The sequence below is a fragment of the Grampus griseus genome (genome assembly GCF_964374135.1).
Source record: "Grampus griseus genome assembly, chromosome: 13".
Lineage (NCBI taxonomy): Eukaryota > Metazoa > Chordata > Mammalia > Artiodactyla > Delphinidae > Grampus > Grampus griseus.
The window spans coordinates 46736649-46749373 of record NC_139007.1 but is presented as its reverse complement, the minus strand read 5'-3'; the positions used below and the strand labels follow the sequence as shown (position 1 = coordinate 46749373).

Sequence of the window (12725 nt, the reverse complement as noted above, 5' to 3'; positions counted from 1 at the left end):
AGAATGCTAGGAGCATATTTGGTTCTAATATTTGGTCTTTGACCCTAGTTCCTGACACAGAGCTCCTAAATCCCTTACAATTTCCAGAGAGATAGGAATTTCTTTTGTTTCTAATGAGGTGACTCTTGGTGCGCTCCTGGATGGGGCTGGTCGCCAGGAACACCAAGCTATGATTAGAAACCTGGAACTTTCAGCCCCGTCTTCCCATTTTCCAGAGAGAGGAGAGGGGCTGGAAATGAAGCTAATGATCATGCCCACCTAATGAAGCCTCCGTAAAAATTCCAAAAGCATGAGGTTTAGAGAGCTCTAGGGTTGGTGAACACGTGACATGGAGATGCTAAGAGCTGTGCCCAGAGAGGGCCTGGGGGCTCCACGACCCTTTCCACACACCTTGCCCTACTCACCTCTTCCATCTGAGCATACATCTATATCCTTTATCACATCCTTTTGTAATAAACTGGTAAACAGTAAGTAAACTGCTTTCCTGAGTCCTGTGAGACGCTCGAGCAAATTAACCAAACCCAAGGAGGGTTCGTGGGAACCTCTGATCTATAGCAGGTAGGTCAGAAGCACAGGTAATACCTTCTATCCATCTCCAGATAGAACTGTCAGAACTGAGTTATACTGTAAGACACCCAGCTGGTGTCACAGAATTGCATGGTGTGGGAAAAGCCCCACACATCTGGTGTTGGAAGTATTGTGGTGTGGTGGTAGAGCAAGAGTAAAGGAGAAACACAAGGGGAGGACTACGTTTTTCTTTACAATTCCTGAAACCCTACTTTGTACATATAGCGTGAGTTTGGATTTCAGGCATTATTTCAATGGGTGTGTGTGTGTGTGTGTGTGTGTATTTTTTTTTTTTTCTTTTTCCCTCCCTGGCTGTGTTGGGTCTTCGTTGCTGCACGCGGGCTTTCTCTAGTTGCAGCAAGTGGGGGCTACTCTTCGTTGTGGTGTGTCGGCTTCTCCTTGCGATGGCTTCTCTTGTTGCAGAGCATGAGTTCTAGGCACGCAGGCTTCAGTAGTTGTGGCACGCGGGCTCAGTAGTTGCGGTGCATGGGCTCTAGAGCGCAGGCTCAGTATTTGTGGCGCACGGGCTTAGTTGCTCCACGGCATGTGGGATATTCCCGGACCAGGGCTCAAACCCGTGTCTCCTGCATTGGCAGGCGGATTCTTAACCACTTCACCACATTGTCCGAGTAATTTCCCCAAAGTGGTTACAACTAACCGAGTAACAGCTATCTAAATTTTATCTGAATTCTCAAATGTGATACATTGTCATTGGAACTACTTTTTTGAAGTACATTTTTTTTCTACAGAGTTGTATTAAAGAAGCTCTTTAGGAGAAACAGCAAGATTTTTAAAAATTTTAGAACCATCTGGAATAAAAAAACCTAGCTCCAATCACGAAGGGCTAGCCTTAAAACTCGTTCTACAGTATACTTTTTTTTTTAAGGAGGATGGTCTTTGTAGGAATCAATTTTTGGTTTTCTACAAATTTTTGTAGGAACCAATTAATAATCAGGGACAAATTCAAAACTCCAGTTTGAACTGGCGTTACACTGAAACTTATACTGCATTCTGTTGCTTCAGAGTCTTTGATCATTGGTTCACTGCAAATTTGGTGAGGAGAATTCACTTTAACTCTGAAGTCAAATTTCCACAAGGCTTTTGTAATAACATCACCCTTAATGCTCTTGAAAGGCTTCTTGCAGTTATCACAATATGTTTACATGTGACAATCATACATTTTATAATTAAAACGATAAAGAAAGATTGTTAATTCCTGAGTCTAACTTATTGCTATTGTGTGGCCTAAGGTGGTATCAAATGAATATGGTGGCCTTGTGGGGCCAGTGACATCTGTGCTGGAAGAATTGGGAAGGCTGGCATCTTGCTCAATCCTGACCTGCAGCACTCCCGGCAGAGTACTTAGCAGAGTACTTAGGAAGTACCTGGAAGGGAGGAGAAAATGTGGCCATGACAGCACTTTCCTCACACACATCACACTTTCCATCCTCTCCTCTTTGCTCTGTTCATTCCCTCTCAGATCTTGAGGTGCATGAGGAAGGAGATTATTATGTCTCTAGAACACGGCACGGAATCAGCCTATACAAAATTAATGTAATTACTATGTTGATTTCCAGATGTTAGCTTAATGCCAGCCTATTAAAACTTCTAAAGATGAAGCTTAAAACAAACAAACATTCTGAGTAAACACCCAAATAAAGACACGCCAGCATATTTAGTGATAATCTGAGGCAATGCAGAAATCTCTGGATAGGGCATTTTAGAAACTGGTTCTCTCCAGCACCAACTGCAATGACAGTCGGAGTTTTCTGAGGTCCTCTTCAGTCTTTTGCTTCCAAAGAGCCTCTGAATTCCTTGCTGCTTCTGGTCCTTGGCCTCTTTCCAGTCATGCCTCTGCCCTGCCCACCCTCGCCATCCTCTCCCAGCACCGTTTACAGTCACATCCTCCTGACATCAGTGCTGGGCCTCACTAGACTTTGCCCCCAGGGCTGGTTTCTTATACAGGGTTTTGAAATTCAAGGGGAAGAATCCTCCTTTTGCTCCAACCTGTCTCCCTTCCCTCTTCCTTCCTCCCCGGACCGCACATGGGTGGGCACAGTGGGCCAATGAAGGCACCCAGTCCTGGCCTGGGAGGGGCCCCTACTCTCCCTAGTTCTGTAGCCTGGAGCAGGTTCCTGATGCTGGGGGAGCCTCCGATCTCTCACTTATAAAATTTTGGATAATAATTCTTATTTCCTTGGATTGAAGGAATAAAAGAGGTAATTCACATAGGTAGTAGCTGGCACATTATAAAGCCTCAACAGAAGGTATTATTATTAACTTTGGGTCTTTTTCTACATTTAGTTTTTTAAGCTTTTCTGTCTCTACCTGTAACTGTGAAATTATTCTCTGTTTCTTAGAATGGCTTGATTTTATTTTTTTCCCTGATGAGAGTTTTTGCTAAATCTCTGGGCTCCTGGAAAGTAAGACTGACAAGAACCCAAAGACTAGTTGTAGTTCACCATCTTGTAGTCTAGACTGTTTGGTTCTAAAAATCTCTACAGAACGTAAATTCACCACTTTCGTGTGATGTTTTTGGTTATATTAGAGTGTTGCAAAATTGCTCTTCATTTAATCTTACTATCCTTAATTATAATCCTTGTTCTGGGCTAAAATCATTCTATTCTTTAATAATTCTAAACTATTATTCAAGCTTTCATCAAGTGATTTTTAAGTCAAACTGCATAGCTCTCTCTTCTTGAACGACCAAACTATACATTCCTCATGTTAACAGTCTCTCATAAGTAAATTTCTAATTATATGCCTCCCCAATTTCCTCATTTTCTGGAGTTCTTTCCTGGATTGAGGCACCAATGGTGAAATTGTGGGTATAACTGTTTAGATAATGCATTTGTAGCATTCAAAATCATTAGCTTCCAAATCCTACTGAGGAAATATAGCTGAGACTCAATGTCTATAACTTCTGTAGCCTGAGGTTTTATTTGAAATGTTACTCTTAAATTAATTATGCCTACCGATGTTAAATTTTAAAAACAAACACCAATAACACCAATATTTGAGAAGTAAATGAAATTAGCTTTTCCAATACTTTAAACAAATCCCAAGTTAAACTAGAATTCAGTCCTAACTTGTTCATTTTTACTCTCCCTCTAAGATGAAATCTAGTCCTGGCCAAATCATTTTAATTAAGCAATATGACTCTGAAGGACAATCCAAATAAGGAAATATACAAATTCAATGCTGATATACGCTTATTAGCAAAGTTTCTAAAGAGTATGACTCTTAGGATTGATGTATATGGCTATACACATACCGTTATTCATTATTATGGTATATAATTGTCTTCAAACCTATTAATGGCTACTTTTCAGTGCATATTTTACAGTCGACAGCTGATACTGGGGGATTATTATTGGCTATTTCTGGGCCATAGGTATAATCATAAGTCTCTGAAGTATATCCTCCAGAGATATACCCCAAGGATTTCAACTGCAATTGCCCTTGAATAAGTTTTTCTTGCACTGACTCTTGGAGGACTTGTTTCATTTTTTTGGCTCTTTTAAGTTTAGACAGAACATCTCACATGGCCATTTGTGGTAGCTTTCTTTTCTTTCTTTTCCCCTTTGTTATTACTAGAGTTGTTTGTGTTTACTATTTTTAACTTTCTCGTGACACTTTCCCAAGAACATGTATTTGTTTGTAATCCCCTTGAATTTCTAAGGGCTAGCATTTATTAAGACAGCTTCATCAGGCCTGTTCCAGGTTCCAGCGAAGCAGTCTATTTAGATTTACTGAGGGGTCCAAGGAATGCTAACAGGAATTCAAATATAAGCAATTGTACATTTCTGCCTATACATGCATTTCCTACTTCCTGCTGAATCTACACAATTTATGCTTCTTTGTGATTTACTCACTCATTTTGTTTGCTGTATTACTGCAAAATAGAAAAGTGAGATTTGGGGTTTTGAATTGTCTTACGACGCTGTAAGTGAAAAAAGTTAATCTGGTCATCGCTCATCACTCTTGCAGATGTTGCTAAAAGAGAAACAAAGCTATATTCTCGGGATTTTGCATGCTTACCTTGTCTGACAGCTAGTGTGGTGGTATAGACCAAGAAGAGGAGGATGTAATTGAGGAAACTCTGGAAGACTGGTGTATTGGCATGGAAATCTTCTGACAGGTACTTGCTGGTCAAGCTAATTCCACAAATAAGGAGGGATAACACCTGGCCTAGAGCCACAGAGATTAACATCTCCCTGAGAAATAAAGAGAAACATAGCAAAGATCAGCATTAAGTCCGTTAGAACAATCACTTAAAATTTACTGAGCACTTGTGCCATTCACTAGGCTAAGTGCAATAAACAGTATTCCTTTTAATCCATCATAGCAATGCTACCTTACTGGGGTTTTGCAGAGGAAGAAACCAAAGTTTAGAGGGGTTAAGGAATTTTCTTACAGTCGCATAACTAGGAAGTGGCAAAGCTGAGATTTGAGACCAAATCTCTCCAAGTGATCCTGGCTTCTACCTACTGAGCCCTGGAGCTCTGGGGGGGAATTAACATCATCCTGATGCCACCATGGCATGAACAAATGTTCAGAAACCTAAGAGAGAACCTGAACACTGATGAAGCAGGACCATATTCCAAACTTGTCCTCAGGTTCTTGTACCAAAAAACAGAGACTTTTTTCTTCATAGACCAAAATCTTGGCTCTAGGAACACTTAGGTAAAGGGGCCATACAAACCCCTGATAATCTAAAAGGACTATCTCCTCTCCATTCCCAGATATTGAACAGTTTGCTCTAACAAGCACTAATAAGCACTAGTCTCTGCTCTCCTCTGCTCAAGTCGCAGTTGCTGACACATTAAAACTCTCATTCACGAAGGAAATTTAGTGACTGAGGGGGTACAATAAGACATTTCAAATTCTGTGAATATTTTCTGTGGCTTTTTTAATAGGCACTGACCCTACAGACCACTGTAGTGGAGATTACAGGCAAGAGTCAAACGGTTCACTTTGCATAGAAGTAAAACTCCCATGTGGGCTTTATGGTCACATCCACCTGTATGCTCTGACACAGGTCAAGCCCCTGGCTTCTGCAAAGCAGACTTCTGCTCTCCCCAGGGGTCTCATCTGACTTTCCTGGTTTATTTATTTAAAGAAAAATGAACATAAAATAAGCAAAGAGTAGTATTTCTAAACAGAAAAGCATTAGGCAGAGCATCTGCAGCATCGCATATTCCCTCCCCCATGGCGGATGTGAATCCATCTTTCTGGAAGGGGCACTGGACCCCTGGGCAGGGTTCTGGGTGGACACCTTGGTGGTATCCTTCTTTTTAAAAAAGGCATCCATCACTCATTCCATTTGCTTCCACGAGGAGGACAAATTGTGGCAATGCATGTGGACCTATGAAAAAGACTCTGCAGAGGTTAGCCTGTAACATACTGGCAGAGGCTGCCTTGGTAGATGGGTAGATTGCTCTGTTTCCAGGCACTGGCCCTGACCCTTCAATTCAATCTTCATAAAGGTGTCAGAGGAGTCAAAGCGATATTTTTAAACATATAAGTTTAAAATGTCAGTCTATTGCTTAAAATCCTACCCTATAGATGATACCCTATAGATGGTACCCTACAGAATGCAGTGATCTATAAGGCCTATGTTACACCATCTACAAAGACATCTACAAAGATGTCTGCCAACATTTCCTCACATTCCTCTATATTCATGCCGCTTCTCCCAAAGGGAGCTGGGGTCTATTTTCCTTTTCCAGAAGCTGAGCTGGTCTTGTGACTTGCTTTGACCAACAGAAGGTAGGGGGAGATGTCATGTGACTTCTGGTCCTAAACCTTAAGAAGCTCTGTGGCTTCCATTTTCTGCCCTCTTAGGACACAGCTTCCATGTAAAGAGCCAGAGCTAGACTACCGAATATTGAGAGGCTGTGTGAAAAGAAGAAGGGAGACCCAGCCAACCACTGCCACCTCAGCTGAAGTACCAGACATGTGAGTGAGGATTGTGGATCCCCTGGCCCCAGTGGAGCAGCGCCAACATGAGTCATGTGGAGCAGAGATGAACCATCCCCAGTGATTGCTGCCCAGTTGGAGAACTGTGAGAAATAATCATTGGTTGTGTTGTTTTAGGGCATGAAGTTTGGGGTGGTTTGTTATGCAGCAGCAGATACTGAAACAAGGCCCTCAATACCCTCCCTCCACTCCTACTACCGCAAAGCTCTGCCTCCTGCTTCCCCACTTTATTCCCCCATGAAGCCAGAGCTCCAGACCTACAGAGCTACTTGCACTTCTACAATGAGTCGTGGTCTTCTTTGTTGGCATTCCTTTTCACATGTTGTTATTTCCAGAATGTTCATCCCGACGTGTCAGTCTGACTCTTATTCATCTTTCAAGATTTGGCTCACACGTTATGTTACCCCCTTTAAAAAGTCTTCTCTGCCCTCTCTTCCCTGGGATATATCTCCTTTACTTCTATATCATTGTACTATAATTATTGTTTTTACTGTGATGCTGGTATAATGTTCTTCACTATATTTACAGCTGGGCAGTACCATTCAGAGGAAGTAGAAAATGGAGAGCTTCAAGACAGTGCAGAGGTAGACCTAGGCAACACTGAACAGTTTTGTTGAAATGAAAGGATGATTTCAAAAAAAAGAAGAAAGAAAAGCAGAAGTAAAGAGAAGTACCGGATTTAACTCAAAGGTTTTTAAGCCAGCCTAAGAGAAGTGTGATACCCACTAACAAAAACCACGATAAGGAGTTGGTTTTAGTGTAAAGATAACAAACATTTTTGGTATATTGAATTTGAGCTGCCAAATGAACTTCCAAATGATCCAACAGTATTAGAATCATGGGATCAGAGTTGGATAGGGAGGTCAACCAGGAGAAAAAGATGTGGAACTTTTACATATAAGAGTGGCGGCTAAAGTACTGGAAACGGATGCTAACAACATGGAAGGAAGAAGAGGAAATAAAATAAGAAGGCCTAGGAAGTCTTTGGAGAATCCCCAGATTGGGGTTAGGGACAAAAGAAGAGGCACATCATTGGAGTCAGAAGTGGTTTGAAGGCTAAGGGGAAGACCAAGATAGTTCTTTATGTCAAGGAAACCAAGGGAACAGAGACTTTCGTGGAGGGAACAGTTGTAATATTGAATGTTGCTTAGAGGGAATGAAGAATGAGGACTGACAAAAGATGATTTGTAGTCACTGCCAGCCTTTGAAAGACCACTTTTGGTGGTCAGTACCAGAGCAACACTTGGTATCATGGAAACAAAGGGAACAGAGAATTTCACAGAAGGGATAGTTAGTGGTGACTAATTGGACAGAAGTGGTGAGAAATAAAGGTGCTGACTTTGAAGAATTTTAAAGAATTCCAAGAATCCTTTGAAGAAGCTTGATCTAGTCATACATAACATAAAAATAACAAAAAATAGTTAAAATAATAATGTTTAAAATGATTAAAAATAATTTAGAGTGGATTCATGATTATCCTCTCATTGGGTCACTCTTACTTGCATAATAACTTACATCCTTAAGTGGAAGAGAAGCGGGGAGAGTTACAGCTCATATACCAGAGAGTGGGTCCTGGTGCTGAGTATGTCCACTGGAGATGCTGTGTATGGAGTGTGTCTCCTTGGGAAAGGAAGGTCGACGACTACTGCTAGGACATGGTAATTCCTACAACTGCTTAAGTTACAACCATGGTATTTGAAACCTTGGTGATATCCTGAACAAAATCAAGCCACAAAAAAATGACAGAGTGCTTACATAAGAGAAAAAAAATTTTAGTACTTCTGATGTATATGTGCCAATATGTTGAATACTATAAAACAGCCTTCACATGCCAGGCACTATGTATGCAAAGATGAATAAGACATAGTCTTTGTCACTGGGGAACTACTAAAGCAAGATTTTGGAGCTTAGTTCCCAAGTAACTTACTACAAAATGGACCCAGGTAAGATGAAATAGCAATAATAATTCATATTTATTAAGTTCTTTCCATGTGCCGAGTCCTAGGCTTAGAGTTATACATTCTGTCTTATTTAATCCTCATAATAACTTTACAAGGCAGATATTGTTATGGTTCCATTTGCTAGATAAGTAAACTGATGCTTAGAGAGGTAAACAGCCAGCCCAGGGTCACAGAGCCAGCAGGGGGAAGATTTGGATAGAAACTAAGTCATATGATTCCAAATCCCAACCTCCTAATTACTATGCTACACCATCATTATGCTGCCAAAAAAATACTCTTTTCCCTCACAGAGGGCACAGAACACAGTGCTAAACCTAAGTGGCTGGTTTCCAGAAATATTCTGGGGAAGGTGAAGACAAAACAATTCGTCCCAACTGACTGATGAAAACTCTTCCACCAAGACATCTGTAATGTGTGCCTTTCAACAGAGGTCAACACAAGCTTATTCTTGTTTCTTCATCCAAACAAAACAGCAAATCTGCTGTATTCAATTTCTGCTTTTAATTAGTGGCCGTGTCATTCAGCTGCTGCTGGTATGATCTGACAGAAAACGCACATTATGGTTTTGTCCATCACGCTAATAAACATGACTTGTAAAACAGGAAGGAATGGAAGGGACCTTTTATCAGATTAGTTCACCAGTCCTTTCCCAAGTGAAGGGAGCTAGTAATGGAGCTGTTGCAAGTCTGCACATCTGAGCTAAGTTACTAGAATCACCAAAGCAAAATAAATAAAAATATAAATAAACCTAGATGTTGACACTCGGCTGATTCCACCTCCCACTCCTCTCCACTGCCCCACCATCTTCCTCTCATCAGATTCTCCTTTGTTCCTTTTTAGCACAGAGCAAATCCTTTTGGTGATCTGTGCCTCAGAATGTCTTCCTACCACTGTCTCTGCCTATGGAGCTTTTCAGTTCATTTACTGTCACCTTACCCCTCCTAACAATTTTTTCCCACACTAACCACTACAGCAGATCTGTGGTCCCTTCACTTAATTCTTCATGAACTTAAGGTACCATCTTCTCCAGGAAGCCTCCCCTTGGCCGCCCCTTGCTCGCTAAGGCTGAGTGAAGTGTCCTTCTCTGTATGTTCCTATCTCTACTTGTGCTCACCATACTGTATGACTCATGAGTTCCTGAAAAGAAGGGAAGGTATTCTAGTCATTTCTATATTCCTGGTGCCTTGAGAACTCCTGAATGGGAAGGAAATAAATGCTCAATAAATACAGAATGAATGAATGAACAAATTTACAAGTGAAAAAATATCTACAAATGAAAAAGATCAGAAGGTTTGAAAGACGGCTGCTTAGCTTATCTTGAAAAACTACCAGCTCTGAAAGACAAAAAAATCTCATTTTCACTGTATTCCTTCTGCCAGTTAGACACTGAGATTAATAAACTCTTTTCTGGTGCATTTCTGAACAAGGCTGGTAAGGTGCTATCTTGCAAAAATGATGCTAAATACGGTGCTGGGTGGAATTTTATACTGGGAGCTGTTGGCTATTCATGTAGTTTATAGAATAGCACACCAGATGCATTCTAACATAGGATACAGAGTTCCTATAATTTTAGCAGCAGAAATGGAGAAGAGACTATGATACACATTTTCATCTTTGTTTATGTGTTTAAAAGGACATCCTATCCACTTTAAATTCAGAATGACTAGACAATGAAAAATGTATGAGTCTCAGGAAAAAGTGCTGCTGGAAGCTGAATACCTGTTATAATAGAGCTTGTATTCATAAAGACCGACATAAACCATTACCACAAAAGTTCCGTTCTGTTAAAGAAATAGACGTTAGAATCTTGTAAATAAACTTGTGTTTTACAAAGTAGATATTCAAAATAATAAGATTTAATATAAAACATAAGTTGAATCTCATTTTCTTCCCTTAGTTATAAGAATACATTCTTTTAAAGAGGTATGAAAAATTTCAGCATAGAGTTACATAATCATATTGCTTTGTAATTCTTTGGTATGAGAGTGAAACAATTACATCATCATCTTGAAGGAGAGCACATCAAACTTTCTGCAGAAACATCTTCATTCTGTTAACTATTCTCAGGCAAATCATGTCAGATCTGAATCAGCATATGAATTCAGATGTACGTACATAAATAACACGTATACTGCCTTGACTAAACACAGTACCACTTGAATATGGGAAGAATGTGTTCTACTATGTTCTTTGACGAGATTGCTGTTTTCAGAAGTTAGGACACTGGCTTCTTGAAGATCTTTGCTGAAAGGCTTTATTCCATTTAAGTATTAATTAGACTTCTATGTAAGGAGATTATTAGGCAAGAAGCAAATACACATCTCCAGAGGTTTTTACATTAATTGGAGTTTCTTTGCCTCAGATTCTGTATTCATGGAATTTAACCTGTTCTCTGGTTCTGTGGTATCAGTTTCTTTTCTTTTTGTTTTTTAGAGGAAACCAAGTAAGTCACAAGGAAGCCCTCGTAAACAATATTCCACTGAGTCCATGAGGTAGTAAGTGTAGGAGACATTTGAAACTCTAGTGTGAGAGGATGAGTCACAGATGTGCATGTATATTAGATGTTGTTTGTCTAGAGAAGTGGGACAGAACAGTGGAAAGCACCAATAGGGAGTTAGAAGCCCCTGGCTCTTGAGTTCCGTTGATTAAGCTCCATGATCCTGCACATCTCCAACTTTGGGCTCGGATTCCTTCGTGTAAAGTAAGGATACTTTAATTGACGAGTGTGTAAGATACTTATGCTCCCCTTCAAATCTTCTTGGTCTCACTGTCTCCAAGGTATCCTAGCTCCAGTGGTGGCTGCCATGACAGACTGTGAATAGACTGCAATCAAAACTGTGTGGGCCCCGCCCAGTGGCCCCGGGCCTCATGCCCATTCTGTGTGCCTTGTGCCTTCTGCCCTGGAGATTCCAGGTTGATGCTGAAGGCCAGACCTTGTGGGGACCTAGTTGGTGCCCACTCATCAGCAACTGGGAGGTGCCGGGGAATTGTTGCACTTGAGCAATAGGAAACTAAAGCAGACAGATAGATTCTTCTTCTTCCTCTCCCCCTGGCCCTCCCCCTGACAGACTGTCCCGAGAAGCAGTCACTTCTGCAGGTTCTCTAAAGATGGTCCTGCCTCACAAGGTTCTCTGTTGGGTACTCAGTGCCCCAGAACTGTCCCTCCCTCCTTCCCTTCCTCACTCCTACTCCCTGGGATTACAGTCCAAACTAAAGTAGCGGCACTTAAGCCTGTGCTTTCTGGGGAACTCGAGCTAAGATAATGAGCTCTACATTTCCTTCTACTCTGTAATTCTCACTTACTTTTAGAAGACACTGATGTGTAATCATTAACTCTTGAGATTGGTGTCTTCGATCTTAAAAGTCTATTCCTTCTGTGTATTTGATTAAACTCTTTGGTAGCTGAGTTAGCAGCAATGTTTACTCATTTATTATGCACACACTCTGCAGGTTTGGGGATTAGCTGCAGAGAAAGAGATCACTCAGTAGCATTTGCCAAGGCCTGCTGGGTACAGGTTATGAGGAAGGGATGCTTGGTCCCTGCCTCCAAGAAGCGTGGAGGGGCATGGAACTTAAATAAGTGAAGCTACTGTACCTGCATAGAGAACATAAAAATACCCATGTACTCCAGTAAGTCTATATAAAATTGCTAGAAGTTATCAGAGATAATTTCAGTCTTTAAAACTAGGCAAAGAATATGTCAGTCCCAATCTGACATATACACACTACTATGTATAAAATAGATAACTAATAAGGACCTACTGTACAGCACAAGGAACTCTACTCAATACTCTGTAATGACTGATATGGGAACAGAACCTAAAAAAAGAGTGGATACATGTATATGTATAATTGATTCGTTTTGCTGTACAGCAGAAACTAACACAACGCTGTAAATCAACTATACTCAATAAATTTATTTTTTAAATTGGGCAAAGCAAATATGGAAAGGTTTCATGGAGAACAGAGTTTTGAGTCAGTTTTGCTTGTTTTAAATAATGGAAGAGAGTTAATTTGGTATTTTGAAGGTGGCATATTATTCCAGGAAAAAAGAATGCTGTGCTGTCTCAGAAGCAGAGACTGACACGCAGAATCACTGGGCTGGCCAGTGAGAATCATAATAATAGCAGAGATGGGTAAAGAGAGGTAAGAAGCAGAAGACCCTAAAGTGTAGGGTAGTGTTTTAATTCAGTAAGAATTGTTCTTTGGAATTTC

The 12725-nt window shown here is 40.7% G+C and overlaps 1 protein-coding gene across 1 annotated transcript in view; it reads right to left on the bottom strand.

Moving 5' to 3' along the window:
• The window catches only part of SLC35F1 (solute carrier family 35 member F1), a gene marked incomplete at its 5' end in the record, with an annotated part of 424042 nt that overhangs the window by 170066 nt on the left and 241251 nt on the right, over positions 1–12725 (bottom strand). Inside the window, one exon of the mRNA XM_082668895.1 lies at positions 4609–4784. Coding sequence (XP_082525021.1) covers positions 4609–4784 — 176 coding nt within the window. The remainder of the gene's footprint in view (positions 1–4608; positions 4785–12725) is intronic.